The sequence below is a fragment of the Palaemon carinicauda genome, chromosome 42 (assembly GCF_036898095.1).
Source record: "Palaemon carinicauda isolate YSFRI2023 chromosome 42, ASM3689809v2, whole genome shotgun sequence".
In the NCBI taxonomy this organism is placed as follows: Eukaryota; Metazoa; Arthropoda; class Malacostraca; order Decapoda; family Palaemonidae; genus Palaemon; species Palaemon carinicauda.
The window spans coordinates 10,084,864-10,107,520 of record NC_090766.1 but is presented as its reverse complement, the minus strand read 5'-3'; the positions used below and the strand labels follow the sequence as shown (position 1 = coordinate 10,107,520).

At 40.9% G+C, this 22,657-nt stretch overlaps 3 protein-coding genes across 3 annotated transcripts in view; all 3 read right to left on the bottom strand.

The window, feature by feature from the left end:
- LOC137632894 (polyprenol reductase) overlaps positions 1-13,299 on the bottom strand; it is a 36,501-nt gene extending 23,202 nt beyond the window's left edge. Inside the window, exons 1-2 of the mRNA XM_068364988.1 lie at positions 12,970-13,299; positions 3,090-3,238 (exon numbers count right to left, since the gene is read on the bottom strand). Of these exons, the coding sequence (XP_068221089.1) occupies positions 3,090-3,238; positions 12,970-13,190 (370 nt within the window). The 5' untranslated portion in view covers positions 13,191-13,299. The remainder of the gene's footprint in view (positions 1-3,089; positions 3,239-12,969) is intronic.
- A 953-nt stretch (positions 13,300-14,252) lies between these two features.
- LOC137632887 (uncharacterized) lies at positions 14,253-14,807 on the bottom strand. Its single transcript, XM_068364981.1, has one exon. It carries the CDS (start codon positions 14,805-14,807, stop codon positions 14,253-14,255), a length of 555 nt encoding a protein of 184 aa, XP_068221082.1.
- Positions 14,808-14,868: 61 nt separating this feature from the next.
- The window catches only part of LOC137632886 (glutamate receptor ionotropic, delta-1-like), an 8,599-nt gene continuing 810 nt past the window's right edge, over positions 14,869-22,657 (bottom strand). The window contains exons 3-8 of the mRNA XM_068364980.1: positions 19,381-19,622; positions 18,188-18,372; positions 16,669-16,902; positions 16,097-16,272; positions 15,552-15,729; positions 14,869-15,107 (exon numbers count right to left, since the gene is read on the bottom strand). Coding sequence (XP_068221081.1) covers positions 14,958-15,107; positions 15,552-15,729; positions 16,097-16,272; positions 16,669-16,902; positions 18,188-18,372; positions 19,381-19,622 — 1,165 coding nt within the window. The 3' untranslated portion in view covers positions 14,869-14,957. The remainder of the gene's footprint in view (positions 15,108-15,551; positions 15,730-16,096; positions 16,273-16,668; positions 16,903-18,187; positions 18,373-19,380; positions 19,623-22,657) is intronic.

Below are 22,657 nucleotides of genomic sequence, written 5' to 3'. Positions count from 1 at the left end.
ACTTTGCTTATCTTTCTCTTATGCAGACACTGTACCCAGCCAGTGTCTTGGAGGGTCGGAAGTTAAAAAATGTTCCCGTTTATCGGAAAAAAGAGTCGACCTGGCTCGGGACTAGCCTCAGGGCATGTATCCTTCCGCCTGAATTGGTCCTCACAGAAAACGGAAGTAGGGTAATCTACACAAAACTCTGGTAGGTTGAGAGGAGATTCCAGGCACCTCCTAAGAAAGTAGTTCGAGGTAAGTCTCCGTGTTGGAACAAAGAGGCATTCTGAGAGAGATTTTGTTCTTTACAGTTTCTGAGCGATGGTCTCGTGGTTCTTGATCCCTCTTTTGTGGAACTCTTGAAGTCTTTAGTCTCCCTCCACTTGGAACCCATTTGGAAAGGGTCTAAGTATTTTTGTGAGAGTAGTCTCCCTCATTTCCAAAAAACACAATAATCTCAGATTAGTGTGTGCAGCCTTAGGGCGCGTAGTAGTCGTGTGCTTGAGTGTGTCTTTATCACTTATTCCCTGTTCTGTCATTATTATATTGGGAAAGGAATAAGAGAGCGTGCATTGCTATGGTGCTTGCACGCATCTATAACAGCTATCCCCCATTCATCTGGTTAGGGGATAAGTGAGAGTCGATTGCTAATTTGTTTATGCGTATATCCAGAGTGCTTGCACATTGCACACCAAGACACACTCATTGGAGGCACTCGCGGATCAGGGAAACTTGAATTGTTTCTCTTACTGGAGAGTGCACTAAAGTTGGAGTACACAAGTCCACTAGTTGGAAAAGCAGGATGCTATAAGCCCAGGGGCCCCAACAGGGAAAATAGCCCAGTGAGGAAAGGAAAAAAGGAAACATTAAATATTTTAAAGAACAGTACACGTAACATTGAAATAAATATTTCCTATATAAACTATAAAAACATTAACAAAACAAGAAGAGAAAGTAGATAGAATAGTGTGCCCGAGTGTACCCTCAAGCAAGAGAACTCTAACCCAAGACAGTGGAAGACCATGGTACAGAGGCTATGGCACTACCCAAGACTAGAGAACATTGGTTTGATTTTGGAGTGTCCTCCTAGAAGAGCTGCTTACCATAACTAAAGAGTCTCTTCTACCCTTACCAAGAAGAAAGTAGCAACTGAACAATTACATTACAGTAGTTAACCCCTTGGGTGAAGAAAAATTGTTTGGCAATCTCAGTGTTGTCAGGTGTATGAGGACAGAGGAGAATATGTAAAGAATAGGCCAGACTATTCGGTGTCTGTGTAGGCAAAGGGAAAGAACTGTAACCAGAGCGAAGGATCCAATGTAGTACTGTCTGGCCAGTCAAAGGACTCCATAACTCTCTAGCGGTAGTATCTCAATGGGCGGCTGGTACCATGGCCAACCTACTACACGTTCTTCTAAAACTATGCTCACTGCTATTAGGCAAGTCAGAGTGCGAGCGTGTCATTGTATGCTCCATAGGCGAGTGTGAGACCAATGGCTGATTTTGATATCTACTGAGCATACCAATATGTGTGGGAGCGCGCTGTTGTAGTGCGTGTCATAAATGAGCGAGTATACCATCTACAAGGTCTGGTGAGGCAAGCTCTTCCTACTTTATCGGGGGCGAAGGCATGCGCAAGGCAGTGCGCTTATCAGTAAATGATGAATCCGAGTCCAGACATTTTGCGTCCTCAGAGACGTATTGCTCGTGAGCATGCTTATCAGAAATTGAGAAAGTACGCTGCTCTAGAGACTTGTGAGAGCAAGCATGATTATCCCAGTTGGAAGGGGTATGGGATCTCTTGTGGGAAGGAGAGCTACTGTAGTTCCTTCTGATATGGAGTCCCTCGCCAACATCATAGGGTGTAGGGCAAACAGTTAAGTCTGACTAGAGGGTGGAATGTTAGCTGGCTGCTCAAGTTCAAGCTGAAGGTCAAAATCGTGTAAATTTGTCACATTCCCTTGCATGGGATTAACCTTTTTACCCCCAATGGACATACTGGTACGTTTCACAAAACTCATCCATTTACCCCCAAGGACGTACCGGTACGTCCTTGCAAAAAACTGCTTTTTTACATTTTTGCATATTTTTGATAACTTTATGAGAAACTTCAGGCATTTTCCAAAATAATGAAACCAACCTGACCTCTCCATGACAAAAATTAAGGCTGTTAGAGCAATTTAAAAAATAAAACATAATGCAAAATGTGCTTGAAAAAAAAAAGGCTTGGGGGTTAAGGATTGGAAAGTTCAAAAATAGTGTTGGGGGTAAAAGGGTTAAGTGCTAAAGCTAGCCCTTCTTTGGATAGTGTACCTTTCAGTCCAAGGTAAGTCCATAGGCATAGCATAACACCATCAACTGCAAGTAAATTATCATTAACGAGCTCCTCCCGAGGGAGAGGCTCACCTATTTCACTAAGGGACACAAATTAATCTCTCTGTGCCGAGATTTAATCAAGAGTTAATTCGCCACCACTCCTACCCGTCTTGATCCCGAAAGAGACCGACGGTTATGGGTCAGAGGGGAAAGTACCGATGGTTAAAAGAACAGGTTTATTTGCTTTCTTTGACCTTGAGAATGACTCTGAGGGGGAAGAATTGCATTATTCCTTCTTTATCCTCCTGCCATACACCTGCCACTGGGAGGGTGACCACTCCCTACATTCCTTTATGGGAGAATCTAAACAGCGAATGCACCCCAGACATGAAGGGCACAAAATATGAGGATCCACCTCTCTGATACTCATAAAAGTGCCGCATTTACTTGACACTCCCGACATCAGGCAAACATTTACTTCTGAAAAGGAAAGAAACAAAAGTTACAAAAAGTTAAGTTTGTATGAGCACCGACAGCACATCTGTGTTAGTCGGCGGCCAGAATCAAAGTGACTTCAGTGCATTGGCAAGAGGCGAGGTTTCCCTGCTACTGGTAGGTAACTATAGATAACTACAGACACCTCATCCAAAGCTAGATGCCCGAGTTCCAGCTGTGCTAGATTCATCTCCAAATTAAAAGGAAGAAAGTTTTTATTCGCAAAGGAGAAAATAATGATCCAATTAAAGGACGATGTTTCGTACTCGTGTAGGAATAGAGTAAATCAAACTAACCTCCAGATTTCCTTTCCTGGATAGTAAGGATGTCTAGGATAAAACTGGTCCAGTGTAACATTGGATTTCCCATAATGTAAATGCTCCACATTTGAAGGGCTGTTAGGGTAATTATAATTGATGCGCTGATGTAAAAATGGATAAACCATCTGAAAAGTAAAAAAAAAACAATAAGGAAACTTTCAGGTTATTTAATCTTTTGCTTAAAAAACATTATAATCACAAATTATACTGTACTTGTGTGGCATATATATTGGTAAAATGCTTTCTATTCATGCTTGTTTAAATCACAATATTCTAAAGTAGTTTGTATTTTTGCTATCTAAACAAACTGAATCTTTTAATATGAGTATGACATCAGTATAGCTGGAAAGGCCTATGCAATTTATGCCCCAACTACTCGCCAGTCTACTAGACACCCACTCTTGTCCTTAGGGTTGGGGTTTGCAGGATGGTTGAGACAGGAAACGTTACTAAAAAGGACTCACGTTTGTATAGTTAGGAAAAATACAAATTACTTAAAATTTTATAATTTCTTCCTAAATAAATACAAACTATTGTCCTTTAATAGGAGATTTATCCTTATTACCATAGCCTGTGTACCATGATCTCTCACTGTCATGGAGTAAATTCTCTTGCTTGATAGTACACTCAGGCACACTATTCTATCTTATCTCTCTTCCTTTTTTAAGTTTTTATAGTTTAAGTATAACAGATTTATTTTAATTTTGTTACTGTTCTTAAAATGATATTTTAATTATAAAATAAATTTTTGAATATACTTACCCGGTGAATATATAATAGCTGCAACTCTGCGGCTCGACAGAAAACACTCAAAAAACTCGCGAGCGATCGCTATGAAGGTTGCGGGTGTGCCCACCAGCGCCAACTGTTGGCCAGATACCACTCTTGTATGTAAACAAAACCTTCAATTCTTCTCGTCCCGCTGCGTCTCTATTGGGGAGGAAGGGAGGGTCATTTAATTTATATATTCACCGGGTAAGTATATTCAAAAATTTATTTTATAATTAAAATATCATTTTTAAATATTTAACTTAGCCGGTGAATATATAATAGCTGATTCACACCCAAGGAGGTGGGTAGAGACCAGAGTTAATTATGTTTACAGCGTATAAGCTAAGAGTTTTTTCATTTTGACAGTTATCAATATAACAAAACCAAAATATATAGGTACAGTACCTGGTAAGGAAGTTGACTTAGACGATTACTCTGCCTTGTAAGTCTGTCTTCCTCACGGAGCCCAGCGATCCTCTTAGGATGCTGACAGACTCCCAGGAGCTGAAGTATCAAGGGCTGCAACCCATACAACAGGACCTCATCAAACCCCTAATCTGGGCGCTCTCAAGAAATGACTTTGACCACCCGCCAAATCAACCAGGATGCGAAAGGCTTCTTAGCCTTCCGTACAACCCATAAAACAATATTAAAAACATTTCAAGAGACAGATTAAAAGGATATGGAATTAGGGAAGTGTAGTGGTTGAACCCTCACCCACTACTGCACTCGCTGCTACGAATGGACCCAGTGTGTAGCAGTCCTCGTAAAGAGTCTGGACATCTTTCAAGTAAAATGACGCGAACACTGACTTGCTTCTCCAAAAGGTCGCGTCCATGATACTTTGCAGAGATCTATTTTGCTTGAAGGCCACGGAAGTTGCTATAGCTCTAATCTCGTGCGTCTTCACCTTAAGCAAAGATCGGTCTTCCTCACTCAAGTGGGAATGGGCTTCTCGTATTAAAAGTCTGATAAAATATGACAAAGCATTCTTTGACATAGGTAAGGATGGTTTCTTAACCGAACACCATAACGCTTCAGATTTACCTCATAAAGGCTTAGTACGAGCTAAATAGAACTTAAGAGCTCTAACGGGGCATAGTACTCTCTCTAGTTCGTTGCCTACGATCTCTGACAAGCTAGGAATATCAAAAGATTTAGGCCAAGGACGAGAAGGCAGTTCATTCTTGGCCAGGAAACCAAGTTGAAGGGAACAAGTGGCTTTTTCTGTCGAAAAACCGATGTTCTTGCTGAAGGCATGAAGCTCACTGACTCTTTTAGCCGAGGCCAAGCACACCAGGAAAAGAGTCTTAAGAGTGAGATCCTTCAGGGAGGCTGAATGTAAAGGCTCAAACCTGTCTGACATGAGGAATCTTAGGACCACATCTAAGTTCCATCCAGGAGTAGCCAAACGACGTTCCTTAGAGGTCTCAAAAGACTTAAGGAGATCTTGTAGATCTTTGTTGTTGGAAAGATCTAAGCCTCTATGCCGGAAGACCGAAGCCAACATGCTCCTGTAGCCCTTGATCGTGGGAGCTGAAAGAGAGCGAACTCTTCTCAGGTATAAGAGAAAATCAGCGATTTGGGCTACAGAGGTACTGGACGAGGATACAGATACTGACTTGCACCAGTCTCGGAAGATTTCCCACTTCGATTGGTAAACTCTAATGGTAGAAGCTCTCCTCGCTCTTGCAATCACACTGGCTGCCTCCTTCGAAAAGCCTCTAGCTCTAGAGAGTCTTTCGATAGTCTGAAGGCAGTCAGACGAAGAGCGTGGAGGCTTTGGTGTACCTTCTTTACGTGGGGCTGACGTAATAGGTCTACTCTTAGAGGAAGACTTCTTGGAAAGTCTACCAGCCATCGAAGTACCTCGGTGAACCATTCTCTCGCGGGCCAGAGGGGAGCAACTAACGTCAACCTTGTCCCTTCGTGAGAGGCGAATTTCTGCAGTACCTTGTTGACAATCTTGAATGGTGGGAATGCGTATAGGTCTAGGTGAGACCAATCTAGGAGAAAGGCGTCTATATGTATTGCTGCTGGGTCTGGTACTGGAGAGCAATAGATTGGAAGCCTCTTGGTCATCGAGGTTGCAAAGAGGTCTATTGTGGGTTGACCCCAAGTCGCCCAAAGCCTCTTGCACACGTCCTTGTGGAGGGTCCATTCGGTAGGAATTACCTGACCCCTCCGACTGAGGCAATCTGCTAGAACGTTCAAGTCGCCCTGGATAAATCTCGTCACCAGGGAGATGCCTCGATCTCTTGACCAGACGAGCAGGTCCCTTGCAATCTCGTACAGTGTCAGGGAGTGGGTGCCTCCTTGCTTGGAAATGTACGCCATGGCTGTGGTGTTGTCCGAGTTGATCTCCACCACTTTGTCTCGAAGGAGACCCTCGAAGCTCATCAAGGCCAGGTTTACTGCCAAAAGCTCCTTGCCGTTGATGTGCATGCTCCTCTGACTTGAGGTCCACAGACCTGAGCATTCCCGACCGTCCAGTGTCGCACCCCAACCCAGATCCGATGCGTCTGAGAAAAGAACGTGGTCTGGTTTCTGAACTGCTAGAGGAAGTCCCTCTCGTAGACTGATATTGTCTTTCCACCAATTCAGGCAAGCCTTTACTGTTTCGGAAATCGGGATCGAGACCGCCTCTAGCGTCTTGTCCTTTTTCCAGTGAAACGCTAGATGGAATTGTAGAGGTCGGAGGTGTAGCCTTCCTAGCGAGACAAACTGCTCCAGGGATGATAGAGTTCCTACTAGACTCATCCAATTCCTGACTGAGCAACGTTCTCTCTTCAACATCCTTTGGATTACGAGCAGGGCTTGATCTATTCTGGGGGCAGACGGAAAAGCCCGAAAAACTGGACTGCGAATCTCCATCCCTAAATACAGTATAGTATGGGATGGGATCAGCTGAGACTTTTCCATATTGACCAGAAGTCCCAATTCCTTGGTCAGATCCAATGTCCAATTGAGATCCTTCAGACAGCGATGACTGGACGAGGCTCTGAGAAGCCAGTCGTCCAAGTAAAGGGAGGCTCGGATACCCGATAAATGGAGGAATTTTGCCACATTCCTCATAAGCCTCGTAAACACGAGAGGAGCAGGACTTAGGCCAAAGCACAGGGCCCGAAACTGGTACACCACATTGTCGAACACAAATCTCAGAAAAGGTTGGGAATCTGAGTGAATGGGGATGTGGAAGTATGCGTCTCTTAGGTCGAGAGAGACCATCCAGTCTCCCTTTCTGACCGCTGCTAAGACTGACTTCGTGGTCTCCATTGTGAACTTTGTCTTTGTGACAAAGACGTTCAGAGCACTGACGTCTAGCACCGGTCTCCAACCTCCTGTCTTCTTCGGTACTAGGAAGAGACGGTTGTAAAACCCCGGTGATTGAAGGTCCGAGACTTTGACCACCGCTCCCTTCTCTAGCAAAAGAGACACTTCTAGTTTCAGGGCTTGCCTCTTTGCTTCCTCTCGGTACTTGGGAGAGAGATCGATGGGGGAAATCGCTAGAGGAGGTTTGTGTACAAATGGAATTTTGTACCCCTCTCTGAGCAACCTCACAGACTGTTGATCTGCGCCTCTCTTCTCTCAGGCTCGCCAGAAGTTCTTGAGTCTGGCACCTACTGCTGTCTGAAGCTGCGGGCAGTCAGACTCTGCCACGCGAGGACTTGGCTCCTTTCCTCTTTCCTTTCTTTCCTTCGGCACGAGTACTTCCCCTGCTGGGGGCTCTGCCACGAAAGGGCGGAATAAACCTGGACGCTGGAGTGTCTATCCTAGGTCTAGCAGAAAAGGTAGTCGAAGAGGTCCCTTTACGAGCAGAGGACGCTACCAAGTCATGGGTGTCCTTCTGCACTAGAGACAACGCTATGTCCTTAACTAAATGTTCAGGAAACAAGAACTTAGATAAAGGGGCAAAGAGTAGCTCAGATCGTTGACAGGGCGTCACTCCTGCTGACAGAAAAGAGCACAGAGACTCTCGCTTCTTTAGGACTCCTGAAGTAAACGAAGAGGAGAGCTCATTGGATCCATCGCGGATGGCCTTATCCATGCAGGACATAATGAGCAAGGAGACATCTCTATCGGCCGATGAGATTTTCCTACTCAAGGCTCCCAAACACCAATCAAGGAAGTTGAAAACTTCAAACGCTCTAAAAATGCCTTTAAGTAGATGGTCAAGGTCTGAGGATGACCAACTAATCTTCGACCGTCTCATGGCTAGGCGTCGGGGAGAGTCTACAAGACTTGAGAAGTCGCCCTGGGCAGAGGCAGGAACTCCCAAGCCGAGAACTTCTCCCGTGGCATACCAGACGCTCGATCTAGACGAGAGTTTAGATGGGGGGAAGGCAAAGGCCGTCTTCCCTAAACTCCTCTTGGTTTCCAACCAATCGCCTAACAGCCGTAAAGCTCTCTTGGATGAGCGAGAGAGAACGAGTTTTGTAAAGGCTGGCATGTCAGCAGGTACGCCTAAAACAAACTCAGACGGTGGCGAACGAGGAGCCACAGAGACAAAGTGTTCAGGAAACAACTCTTTAAAAATGAGCATGACTTTTTTAAAGTCCATAGATGGCGGAACTGCTCTAGGCTCATCAATATCTGAAGGATGATCCTCAGGCTGAGGGTCAGCAACGTCCTCATCCGAAAGTTCCTCATCTGACAACTGATGAGAAACAAGCAAAGGGGTTGGCAATGCTTGACACGCAGCGTCCACCCGCACTGGTGCATAAGTGGCGGAGCAGGACGCAGCGTCCTGAAACTGCTTGACAGTCTGGGAACTATCAACAACAACAGGTGCGTGAGGACGCACAGCGTCCACCCGAGACTGCTTAGACCGCCTAGGCTGCGCAGTCAAAACAACTCTAGGTTGCGGAGGTTGACGCACAGCGTCAAAACAAGTCAACTCCGATGGTTGGCGAACGTCCTGAACGTCACCAGTCGCATCAGCGAGTTGCCTAACGTCCACATGCGGCTGAAAATCCACACGAGACCGCATCGAGTGTGGTACTACCCCAACCGTTTGACGTGAGATGGCTACACCAACGTCAACAGGACGCACAACAGAACGCTTGGGTGGCTGAAGGCCAGAATTTCTATGAGATAAACGGCTAGGCTCAACGGAAACCTTATCTGCATTGTAGTCTTCCATAAGGGACGCAAGCTTAGACTGCATGTCCTGCAGTATAACCCATTTAGGGTCTACGGGAACGGGTGCGGTAACAGACGGGGTTAGCATCTGAGACGGCACAACTTTGCCTTGCTTAGGCGGCGAGCAGTCATCCGATGACAGCAACGGGTCCGAACTGTCCAAATGACTACATCCAGGACGTTGGACCTGTCCTGAAGGGACCGACTTCCGTTTAAGACGCCTAGAAACCTTGCTCCATGGTTTCTTGCGTGAAAAGCCTTCGGAAGACGAGGTAAAAATGGGCTCTCTCGTCTTATGGTAGGGGCGATCTTGAGGAGATACGCCTGATACCATAGAGGGAACGTCTGTTCGCTGATCAAGGCCTCTCGAACCCATAAGTCGTACGACATTACTTCTCCCCTGGGCTTGGGAGCTTGCAAGAGGTCCCGGACTAGGTGAACGACAGGCACGAACAGACGAACCCTCGGTCGCAACACTGTTCACAACACTTTGCGCACTAATCACTTTCCCATTTTCCGCCGTGGCACTATGGCACTTAAGTTCCTTCACGTCAGCCATGAGTTGATTACGGTCACTTGCTAACGCTTCAACTCTCTCCCCCAAGGCATGAATAGCACGTAACATGTCTTGCATAGACGGTTCCTGAGTGCTAGAAGGGGGGTTAGGAACAACCACTACAGGGGAAGGATTAGGTTCAGGGGCATGTGGAGAGGAAAAATCTACGGACCTAGATGAACTTCTCCTTACCCTATCTCTCTCTAGTCTACGTGCATATTTATCGTATTCGAGCCAATCGAATTCCGAAAGGCCCACGCATTCCTCACACCGATCTCCCAATTGACAGGTTTTACCCCGACAATTGGAACAAACAGTATGTGGGTCGAGAGAAGCCTTTGGAAGACGCCTATACAGTCCCTAGCATTACACTTTCGAAATCTAGGTACTTGAGAAGGGTCAGCCATTTTGAATTAGTCAAAGAAAATTCCAAAAACAATCCAAGTCATCAACAAATAATCCGATTCAATAAAGACTTCAAGAGTTTATGTTGAGGAAAAACACCTGCACTGCGAAAGCTCAAACCAAAATAAAGTACTTCACCAAATATGATGGGAAAACTCCAGGTTCTACAGCGAGTATGAATACGTCTTGTCGTCAACGTCGACAGAGAAGAATTGAAGGTTTTGTTTACATACAAGAGTGGTATCTGGCCGACAGTTGGCGCTGGTGGGCACACCCGCAACCTTCATAGCGATCGCTCGCGAGTTTTTTGAGTGTGTTTTCTGTCGAGCCGCAGAGTTGCAGCTATTATATATTCACCGGCTAAGTTAAATATTTAAAAATACAAATTACTTAAAATTTTATAATTTCTTCCTAAATAAATACAAACTATTGTCCTTTAATAGGAGATTTATCCTTATTACCATAACCTGTGTACCATGATCTCCCACTGTCATGGAGTAAATTCTCTTGCTTGATGGTATACTCGGGCACACTATTCTATCTTATTTCTCTTCCTTTTTTAAGTTTTTAGTTTACGTATAACAGATTTATTTTAATGTTGTACTGTTCTTAAAATATTTTATTTCAATTGTTCATTACTTTCCTTATAGTTTATTTATTTCCTTATTTCTTTTCATCACTGGACTATTTTTTCCCTGTTGGAACCCTTGGCCTTATAGCATCCTGCTTTTCCAACTAGGGTTGTAGATTAGTAAGTAATAATAATAATAACAATAATAATGGGGGTGGAAGTCACTACAAACTAAAATCTGACTGGTTTGACCTTTCCTGAAAATGTCAGAGCACTTAGTCCTATATAAGAGGTTTGGTAATGACTTCTGACAACCTCTAAACAGTCTGAGCACGGAGATGTCACAGGTGTTGTTAACCCCATACCAAATGTAAATAGTCATTAATCACTGGAGAACCTTCATCATTCTATAGGATATGTTGTCCAAATGTAAACTACGGAATACGTCTGAATAACCCACTTTCAGGAGTGAAGGCCGTTGGGAAGTTAACACAGAGTTACGACTTAGTCTTAGGGTAAGCTAAGGATACGGCAGTAGGTAAGGAAAGGCTCCTAAGTTAGGTTAGGTAGGGAATCTCAGGTTAGATGGTGCCCTTATATTTGTTTCCCTTTTAATATGTAGTTTTTTGTCACTACTGTACAAGAATTTTAAAATACCACTAATTAGGAAAAAAAATGATTTATCTCAAGTATTTCCATCAGAATCATATAAAGTACCTTTAAATATTCCTGGAACACTTATTATTTTCATCATTAAGAATATTGTACTATAGTAAATCTTTACCCCTGGAATTAAGCTTAATCTTCTGATGATCCGATGACGGCTCATGTAACCATACTACATCATAGAAAATTTATTTAGCTAATACCATTTCCAGTGTCTATTTTTTGTTAGTTATACTGCAAAACGTCAACTTAAGAAGGTTGATAAGTTATTGCTCCCTGGCCAAAAGTCATGAGACTGACAGTAATTTTGTCACAGCTGGGGTAACCAAAAGGTTAATAGTCTGTATTTTGTGAAGATTTATCAAGAGACAGACAGTTTGCAGCTTTTTTACCTTCTAGTCACTAAATGTTCTTACTTTTATAGTGGCCGGATTCATAATGTGCTGAAGGTGAAATGTACTATAAATGTGAAGATGATTTCAATTTCAGCTAAGGGAGCCTTTGTAGTTCCTTGGGGGCAGACTAAAAAAACAAATTTCACAAGAGAAACAGACATAAAAACACCACCTAACCTAACCTAGGCGCTGTATCCTTACCTACCGGACGGAGCTATGCCACATCCCCCTTAGAGTTTCGTATTCTTAACTTACCCTGTCCCAACAAACAGGTTTTAGTATTACAGTTTTTTAGGCACCAGGGAACTACTTTTTGGGTAGTGTGTAGGTGGTCAGGTCACCGATTTTTTGTTCGCCAAAAATACTCACGCACTCGGTTAACGCTTGTAGCGCAACATGTACTGCTTACCAGAACAGAGTAGCAATGAAATAACTTTTATTTGCAAGCATAGCTAGCCACGGCGGAGTGGAGGCCAGTAAGCGAATAATTAGTGTTAGTACGGGGTGTATGTATGATAGCGGCCACCTATATGTATGATGACGGCTGACTGAGAATACGGCAATGTAAGGGCGGTGGCAGGGGGCGTTAGCACCCCCAGTTAGGTAAGTAGGTAAGGACACGGCTTGTAGGTTAGGTTAGGGGGAGAAAGTTTAAGTTAGTTGGTGTCCACTTCTTACACTTACTGGAAGGAACTGGCCGCTGTTATCATTATTATTATTACTAGCCAAGCTACACCCATAGTTGGAAAAGCAAGATGCTATAAGCCCAAGGGCTCCAATAGGGAAAAATAGCCCAGTAAGGAAAAGAAATAAGGAAATAAATAAATGATGAGAACAAATTAACAATTGATATAAAAAGGTTCCATTAGTACATTAACCAACATACTTATAAATAGAATAAAGTATGATTGATGGCAATAGGAAAGATTCCTGGCTAGTACAGCGGTAACGTGTTCGCCTCGCATACGCATGGCAGCAGATCGATCCGTGCCATGGGCCGTGAGTTTAAGCTGTTTACTGGGGAGGCCACTGCTATGGTTGGGAACCCCAGTGACAGGAGTTGGGCTTGCCCGGCTGACGTTCTGGTGAGCATCTATCGTGATGAAATTGGAACTGAAACCAGACACCTTTAACCTTTACATATCGTCCGGTTACCAGGCCTGTTGCTGGCATATAAAGGTGCCCTACCACAGCAGTGGCCTCCCCAGTATACAGCTTACTCACAGTTCTGGACGGGGATCCATCTGCTGCCATGCGAATGCTAGGCAAACACGTTACCACTGTACCTATATAAAGACTTTTTACATTATCTTGTACTAGGTTTAGTAGGATGTAAGAACTGCATCTTACCTTTTTGGTACTTCCATCAGCGAGATAATTTTCCACGGACGAGCATCGTGTGCCATCTTTCCAAATTTGAAAGCCTGCAGGAAAAAGTCCGGGACGGGAATTTTCTTCGAAAACTGGACTACGAGTCCACCCACGCTAATCACCAACGTGAAGAAATTAAACACCAGTATACAAAGATTCCATTTGAAGATAAAGGTAACAATATAATCTAAAAATTCCATAGTTAAGATTTTATGTAATTTAAGAACGTTAAATCACTATAAATGCTGGACTACGTAGCCACGGTGATTTGTATTCGTTGACCGTAGTTTGTTTACATTGTTAACTCCGTCGGGGAGCCATATGTTCAATCTTGAGCGTCATGCCACCAAAAGGGAGCATTTTGCTTATTTTATTTCTTAAAAAATCTTATTATATTTAGATTATAATTAAATATATAGCTCATTTTAAATACATAATTTCCTCATAATTTATTATCAAACCATAAACAGTTCCCTACACTTAATTCTAAAAAGTTTTAGAAGGGTGTCATGCCACCGAAAGGGAGCATTTTGCTAATCATATTTCTTAAAAATCTTATTATTTTTAGATTATAATTAAATGTATAACTCATTTTCAATGCGTAATTTTCTCATAATTTATTATCAAATCATAAACAGCCCTCTACACTTAATATTTAAAAGTTTTAAGAAGGGTGTAAAACTTCTATACAAGTCCCCCATAACATTTTGATATTTATCATTTTCTTTCATGAGAAAGTTATTAAAGAAAATGTGATTCTCGGTGCAAGTCAGGATGACTTAAATATTTAATGCAATTTTCACTTTTTTTCTTAACAGAGCATTAAGATTCTCACAGTAATCTCCCTGTAATTATCTGAAGAGTTAATTCAATTTAAACCGTAAGTTTTACTGTATGCCTATTCTAAGATCTTATTATAACTGCTTTATAACTTGATAAGTATATGGAGTAACTGATGTTGTCCAAATAAGAAGCCTACGTTGCCATCTGTATGAAGGAATGCCTCCAAAACTGCAGTAGACTGTTAAATATTAACTTGCTTGAAATGCTGTTTTCCTGTTCGTATTACACAGTGGAAGATCTTCAAGAATCAGTTTGTCTTATACATCCTTATATATATATATATATATATATATATATATAGAGTATTTCACATCGTATTTTGTGTTAATTGTCAAGACCACATCCTTGAAGTACTTAGAAAACAAGTAAGTCTTCCATTCCTTCTTAAAACCTTTGATATTTTCAATCTTTTTGGACGTCTATTTGGAGTCCGACTGCTTTTTATATAGTCTTTGTGTCGCATATTCAAAAACTCTAAAACCTACAATAGATATACATTTTGGCTCCAATAATTTGAAGTCATCTGTAACTATTCTCGTGTCTACACGATCTTTAGCTGCACGGTGAGTAGCAATGGTTTTTAAATATCTTGGACGTCCGGTTCTAATAACTTGGTGGGTTTTTGTACATATCTTGAACTCCATTCTAGCTTTTATGGGCAGCCAGTGTAATTCACGTAGTAGGATATAACAGTAACCCTTTCTCGGCGTGGGGTAGCTTTTTATCATCCTTGCTCCTCTGTTTATCATGTTTTGTAATTTCTTGAGCTGGACTTTGGGTAGCTTGTAGTAGATGGAGTTGCAGTAGTCAATCCTGGTAATAACCCAGTTTATCACAAGTTTCTGTATAGAATATTCATCCAGTTGATTCTTTACTACGTTATCTATTTGAACACTAAGAGACAAATTACAGTCAAGTGGTACGCTTAGGTCACAAACTGTAGTAGATATCGGGGTAGAGTTATTAATATTCATCATCCAAGTTTATTAAGCTGTTTTATTGATAAAACAACTACAAGCAATATCGAGCAAATGGCGTAAATATATCACAGAACTATAGCCTATTAGATTTTTTCTTACACAATTAATGTTATCGAATTTTTAATAAACAATTCAAAGTTTTCCCTAGATTGCGTCCCGTTGTCCGTCCTTGTAATATCTGTGGATCAAGTACTCGCCGAGAAAGGCAGCCGTTGCAATGCTGAAACCAAGGACGATCAATATGAAGACGCCCAATAAGTGCTTCACTCGAATAATGGTGTTACTGCTCTCATCCTGTGAGGAAAAAGAAAATGTACATAAGCTTGAGCTTTTGTTGAACAGGCTGACATGAGTGTCTTTTTATAGTTGATTTATAAAATATCTATTCTAATGTTGTTAACGTTCTTAATTATGTTATTTTAATTGTTCATTACTTCCTTTGAAGTTTATTTATTTTCCTCACTGAGTTATTTTTCCTTGTTAGAGCCCTTGGGCTTATAGAATCCTGTTTTTTCCTGCTGAGGTTGTAGCTTAGATAATAATAATAATAATAATAATAATAATAATAATAATAATAATAATAATAAATGCAAACAATAATAATAACAAGAACAACAACAACAACAACAATAATAATAATAATAATAATAATAATAATAATAATAATAATAATAATAATAATAATAATAATAATAATAATAATAATAATAATAATAATAAAGTTCTTTATCCCCTCACCGTTGCCTTTGGAAGGACGTCGGTCTGCCCTAGTCCCCGATTTTTGTCTTCCTTCAACTTATCTCCCGTCATCTTGACTCGGGAAGATATGATGTCTTCCATCCAGTAGTTTGCGATTCCACACTCATATAAACGGCTAATTAGTTGGGAAATTTGATCGCGGTATGGGGCTCCTTTTCTGAAAGGATTATAGACCACAATAATTGTCAGATTCTCTCTCTCTCTCTCTCTCTCTCTCTCTCTCTCTCTCTCTCTCTACCCAACAGGAAATGAAGTCTCCGCAGATGGGCCAAAAAGTCTTGAAGACATGCAAAATCCGTGTAACTCCTTATAATCATCTCTCTCTCTCTCTCTCTCTCTCTCTCTCTCTCTCTCTCTCTCTCTACCCACGAGCAATTGGAGTCTCTGCGGATGGACTAAAAAGTTTCTGAGACATCCAAAATCCATGTAATTCCTTGTAATTCTCTCTCTCTCTCTCTCTCTCTCTCTCTCTCTCTCTCTCTCTCTCATGATTGATGAAAATTATATGTGCCTGATTTACTAACCTAAAGCCCCAGCCAATGTCGGGGGCCAATACGTATTCGCTCTTGCTGATGTAAAATGGCGTCTGACCATAATTATCAGAGTAGGAGCTCTTGAACGATCTAATTCGATTTTTCGTCACAAGGAAAGAAAAGCCTCCTTCTAGGGTCCTCTTCAACCCTTCGTGAACACTTATTATCTGGTGAAAGAAGAAGACATATGGTAAAACAGAGCACATACAACTGGACACACCAATAAGTATATATTTGTATGTGACCCCACTGGTTTTCAGTATGTATATATAGGGTTAGGTTGACAGTCACAAACTCTTCTTCTCACAGATGTTCAAAGAGCTTATGAGTCAACAGCGTCTGTATTAGTATTGGTCCCCCTTCCAAAATACTAACTAAACCCAAAATTGCTCAAGTTCGCTAGTGATAGATCAACTAAAAGAAGAAACCGTATTTAATAAAAATGCATAGCTGATAAGATCTATGGAGAAAGACAATACCATAGACTAATGTAAAAGAGGCAGATGAAAATCAAAGAAATTTAGAATGATAAAAATCTTGATAAGACCAAATAACAGTTATACCTGCATGGACTGATCCACTTTCTGGACAACAGGATCGGTATTCTTCTTGAAGTAAGGATAAGCAACTCCTGAGATCCTGTCCTCTATCCCCCACTTCCAGCCGTGGAGTCTCACAATGTCCTGGAAACTGTCAATGGGTTTGGTCTTCCCCTGGACTGTCAAGTGGGCCACTAGGGAAGATCGGAATCCAGTCGAGATCAGTAAGGAGAAAACGAGCCACCATCCGACTAACATCTGGGGAGGGATGAACATGTTTATTATTATTTCTATTATTATTATTATTATTTTTATTATTATTATTATTATTATCATTATTATTATTATTATTGTCAAAAGTCAAGCTATAACCCTAGTTGGCAAAGCAAGATGCTATAAGACCAAGGGCTTCAACTGGGAAAAATAGCCCTGTGAGGAAATGAAATAAGGAAACAGATAAGCTACAAGTGAAGTAATAAATAATAAAAATAAAATATTCTAAGAACAGTAACAACATTGAATTAGATCTTTCATATATATAAAATATATAAACTTCCAAACAAACTAGAGGAACAGAAATAAGATAGAACAACGTGCCCAAGTGTAGCCTCAAGCAAGAGAACTCTAACCCAAGCTAGTGGAAGACCATGGTACAGAGGCTATGGCACTACCCAAGACCAGTGAATAATGGTTTAATTTTGTAGTGTCCCTCTCCTAGAAGAGCTGCTTACCATAGCTAAAGAGTCTCTTCTACCCTTACCAAGAGGAAAGTAGCCACTGAACAATTACAGTACAGTAGTTAATCCCTTGTGCAAAGAAAAATATTTGGTATTCCCAGTGTTGTCAGGTGTGTGAGGACAGAGGAGAATGTGGAAAGAATAGGCCAGACTATTCGATGTATGTGAAGGCAAAGATTGGGATTTCAAACATTGTTTTGATTAGAAAGATACTTGGGATTATGGTAGAATAGTTAGTTCTCTGAGAGGCTATTCAGTAATATCGTTACTGATCTTAATATATTTATTTCAATTGTTCATTAATTCTCTTATAGTTGATTTACTTTCTTATTTCCTTTCCTCAATAAGCTGTTTTTCCCTGTTGGAGCCCTTAGTCTTATAGCTTCCTGCTTTTCCAGCTGGGATTGTAGCTTAGCTAATGATAATAATAATAATAATAATAATGATAATAATAATAATAATGATAATAACAATAATGATAATAATGATAATAATAATAATAATAATAATAATAATAATAATAATAATAATAATAATAATAATAATAATAATAACAATAATGATAATAATAATACTAATAATAATAATATTAATAATAGTATTAATATTAATAATAATCATAATAATAATAATAATAATAATAATAATAATAATAATAATAATAATAATAATAATAATAATGATGATAATAAAAATAATAATAATAATAATAATAATAATAATAATAATATTAATAACAATAAAAATAATAGTAATAATAATAATAATAATAATAATAATAATAATAATGTTTGTATTGACCTTACCTGGACAGAGACGCTAGATGGCGTATGACCCGGAGGGTCATCCAGAATTACAGCCCAACTGTAATAGATCGCATAGTTTAATGTTATACCTTTCTCACTGTTGAACATTGACCACAGCCTTTGTAACGCCCAGAATGATAATCCCCAGAGCACGATGCACAATGCAATGGATAACCAGACTTCCACTGAAAAATGAAAAATGGAAACTGCATTTGTTATACGTATAATCATAAGTCGAGTCTAAACTTTAGTTATCAAAAACATAGGATACTTTAGAAAATCTTCAGGAACGAGGGGTTGAGTTTATAAAATTTTTTAAGAACGTAAATTGAATTCTATTACATTTAGGAAGCAGTTTAAGTATAGAAAATGTAAAAGAGTGTAACTTGAATTTTGAAAAATCCTTCCGTTACCTGAGAAAGGTCGAAGAGATCTCTTAGTTACATACCCTTTCACCTGTCTACACTCTTCCATTCTCTACTCTTGTCTAGACCATCACAAATCGACTCATTTTTCTGCCTGGTAAAGTTATGATTATACTCTTCCACCAGCCCACAGTCTCCCATTCCCTTAACGTGTCCAAATCATTGTGGAGAACTTTAAACCTTATCTTACCTGAGAAAGGTCTGATTAAACTCTTTCACCAGCCCACAGTCTCCCACTCCCTTAACGTGTCCAAACCATCTTGGAGAGCTTTAAACCTTATCTTACATGAGAAAGGTCTGATTATACTCTTCCCACCAGGCCACAGTCTCTCATTCCCTTAACGAGTCCAAATCATCTGGGAGAACTTTAAACCTTATCTTCTATGACAAAGGTCTGATTATACTCCTCCCACCAGCCCATAGTTTCCCATTCCCTTAACGGGTCCAAACCATCTGGGAGAACTTTAAACCTTATCTTATATGACAAAGGTCTGATTATACTCTTCCCACCAGCCCATAGTTTCCCATTCCCTTAACGTGTCCAAACCATCTGGGAGAACTTTAAACCATATCTTATATGACAAAGGTCTGATTAAACTCTTCCCACCAGCCCAAAGTCTCCCATTCCCTTAACATATCCAAACCATCTGGGAGAACTTTAAACCATATCTTATATGACAAAGGTCTGATTATACTCTTCCTACCAAGCCACTTCCCATTCCCTCAACGTGTCCAAACCATCTGGGAGAAATTTAAACCTTATCTTACCTGTGAAAGGTCTGATAATAACGAGATACTGTGGCAACAGCTGCGGCTTCAGAGAGAGGATGATGAGCAAATCAACTGGAGCCGTCCTCTCAAAATCTATGACGGCGGTTCTCTCGTTAGTCAGGGCCGTCGTGGTGGTGACGTCAGCCTTGTCTTCTTGTATGTCCCCCATCTTACCCGTCCACTTTCTGTTCCCTAGGAGAAAACCAGGTTTGTTGTCCCACGGGACGCGTACTTCGTACCTTGAGTAGGAAGATAAAGAAATTATGTTAGAGATAGTTTCAAGGATTTTGGATGTCGCAAAGACTTTTTAGTCGATCCGTTGAGACTCCATTTGCTCTTGGGTAGAGTGAATTAGTTTAAATGTTTGCAAAGTTCTTAAGATCTTGTCTAATTGAGAGAGAGAGAGAGAGAGAGAGAGAGAGAGAGAGAGAGAGAGACTTACGATCCATGTTCTAAAGAGAGACTTCTTATATGTTGTGATAAAAATATTTTATATGCTCTAAGAGACCTCTGTAGGCCTCTCTTTGTTTAAACTAAAGCACATGGGCAATGTAAATGAGGCTTTCTTTAAAACATTAAGGCCGCCTGGAATATAGGAATTTTATAGGTGTCCATAGTAAAATTTGCATATATTATAACTGAAGATATCCAGTATTTTATAATGCAAAGATGTCTTTTTATTTTATATATATGTATACATACAAGAAGATGAAGAAGAAGAAGAACAACAACAACAACAACAACATCAATTGCAGTCGTTTCTAGTCCACTGCAGGACAAAGGCCTCAGATATGTTAATTCATGTCTAAGGTTTGGCCATTTTCATCAAAACACTGGCCAATGAGGGTTGGTGATGGTGGGAGATATTTGTCTGATCGCTCACAGCAACCTAACCTAGTATGAGTGGCCCTGACTAGTACAGCTTTGCTGATCATGGCGATACGTAGGCTAAACCCTTTCGCCGCGTTAACTGATATTAATGACATTTCCTTACTTGCTTACGTTTAGGTTGCTTTACCTTATGTAAAACACAGGCTCTTGCTTTGACAGCTTTTAAACATTTCCTTCATGCTGCAAGTCTACGATTCTAGCAATTAAACTTAGAATCATTGAACCACTGAACTTCGGAAAAAATCATGTAATTTTTGCTATAAAATATTTCAAGGGTCCAAGAATAAAAGTACTTCAGGTGATCATGATTCATTCATTCTACATTTCAAGGATTTTAAAGGTTTAAAGGAAACTAATGAATGGCAGAGACAAGGAACATTGACATTATCCTAGCTAGCAGGACAATGTCCTAGAGACTCCATATCCATATGATCAGCGCCTAAGCCCCTCTCCGCCAACGCTATGACCAGGAAGGGCCAAGCAATGGCTGCTGATGATTCAGCAGGTAGACCAATAGGCTCCCCCTAACCCCTAAGCCTTAGCTCACAAGGATGGTGAGGTTGTAGACATTACAAGAAACTATCGAACTTGAGCGGGACTTGAACCCCAGTCTGGTAGATTGCTAAGCAGGGACGTTGCCAATAGCCCACCCCAAGAATCCCTTGTAAATCACAACTTAAATTTGACTGAACAGTGGTGGAGAGAGAGAGAGAGAGAGAGAGAGAGAGAGAGAGAGAGAGAGAGGGAGAGAGAGAGAGAATTACCAGGAGTTACAAGGGCTTTGAATGTCTCAGAGTTTTTAGTCTATCCGCAGACACTGCATTTGCTCTTAGGTGGAGCAGATTAATCAAAACGTTTAGAGAGTTTTTATGATCATATCCCTGGTCCTAGCTTGGACGAAAGGGGGCTTGGACACGGATCATATGTGTATATGGTCAGTTTCGGGGGCATTGTCCTGCTGAGACATTCTAGAATACAGATGTTCCTGGATTCAGGGGGCTTGGGCGCTGATCTTATGTGTATATAGTCAGTCTCTAGGGCATTGTCCTGCCAGGGCATTCTGAAATACAGACGTTCCTGGATTCAGGGGGCTTGGGCACTGATCTTATGTTTATATGATCAGTCTCTGGGGCATTGTCCTGCTAGAGCATTGTTACTGTTCATCCTGGAATGCAGATGTTCCAGGCAGTGCTACAGTATCTAACTCACGTAAAATCCATTCAAGGGCATTGCCCTGCTAGAGTATTGTTACTGTTCATCCTGGAATATAGATATTCCAGGCAGTGCTACAGTATTTAACTCACGTAAAATTCATTCAAGGGCATCGCCCTGCTAGGGTATTGTTACTGTTCATCCTGGAATACAGATGTTCCAGGCAATGCTACAGTATTTAACTCACGTAAAATTCCTTCAAGGGCATTTTCCTGCTAGGTTATTGTTACTGTTCATCCTGGAATACAGATGTTCCAGGCAGCACTACAGTATTTAACTCACGTAAAATTCATTCAAGGGCGTTGCCCTGCTAGGTTATTGTTACTGTTCATCCTGGAATACAGATGTTCCAGGCAGCGCTACAGTATTTAACTCACGTAAAATTCCTTCAAGGGCATTTTCCTGCTAGGTTATTGTTACTGTTCATCCTGGAATACAGATGTTCCAGGCAGCGCTACAGTATTTAACTCACGTAAAATTCCTTCAAGGGCATTTTCCTGCTAGGTTATTGTTACTGTTCATCCTGGAATGCAGATGTTCCAGGCAGTGCTACAGTATTTAACTCACGTAAAATTCATTCAAGGGCATTGCCCTGCTAGGGTATTGTTACTGTGCATCCTGGAATACAGATGTTCCAGGCAGTGCTACAGTATTTAACTCACGTAAAATTCATTCAAGGGCATTGCCCTGCTAGGGTATTGTTACTGTGCATCCTGGAATACAGATGTTCCAGGCAGTGCTACAGTATTTAACTCACGTAAAATTCAATCAAAGGCATTTTCCTGTTAGGGTGTTGTTACTGTTCATCCTGGAATACAGATGTTCCAGGCAGTGCTACAGAATTTAAATCATGTAAAATTCATTCAAGGGCATTTTCCTGCTAGGGTATTGTTACTGTTCATCCTGGAATACAGATGTTCCAGGCAGTGCTACAGTATTTAACTCACGTAAAATTCATTCAAGGGCATTGCCCTGCTAGGGTATTGTTACTGTTCATCCTGGAATACAGATGTTCCAGGCAGTGCTACAGTATTTCACTCACGTAAAATTCATTCAAGGGTATTCCCCTGCTAGGATATAGTTACTGTTCATCCTGGAATATAGATGTTCCAGGCAGTGCTGCAGTATTTAACTCACGTAAAATTCATCCAAGGGCGTTGCCCTGCTAGGG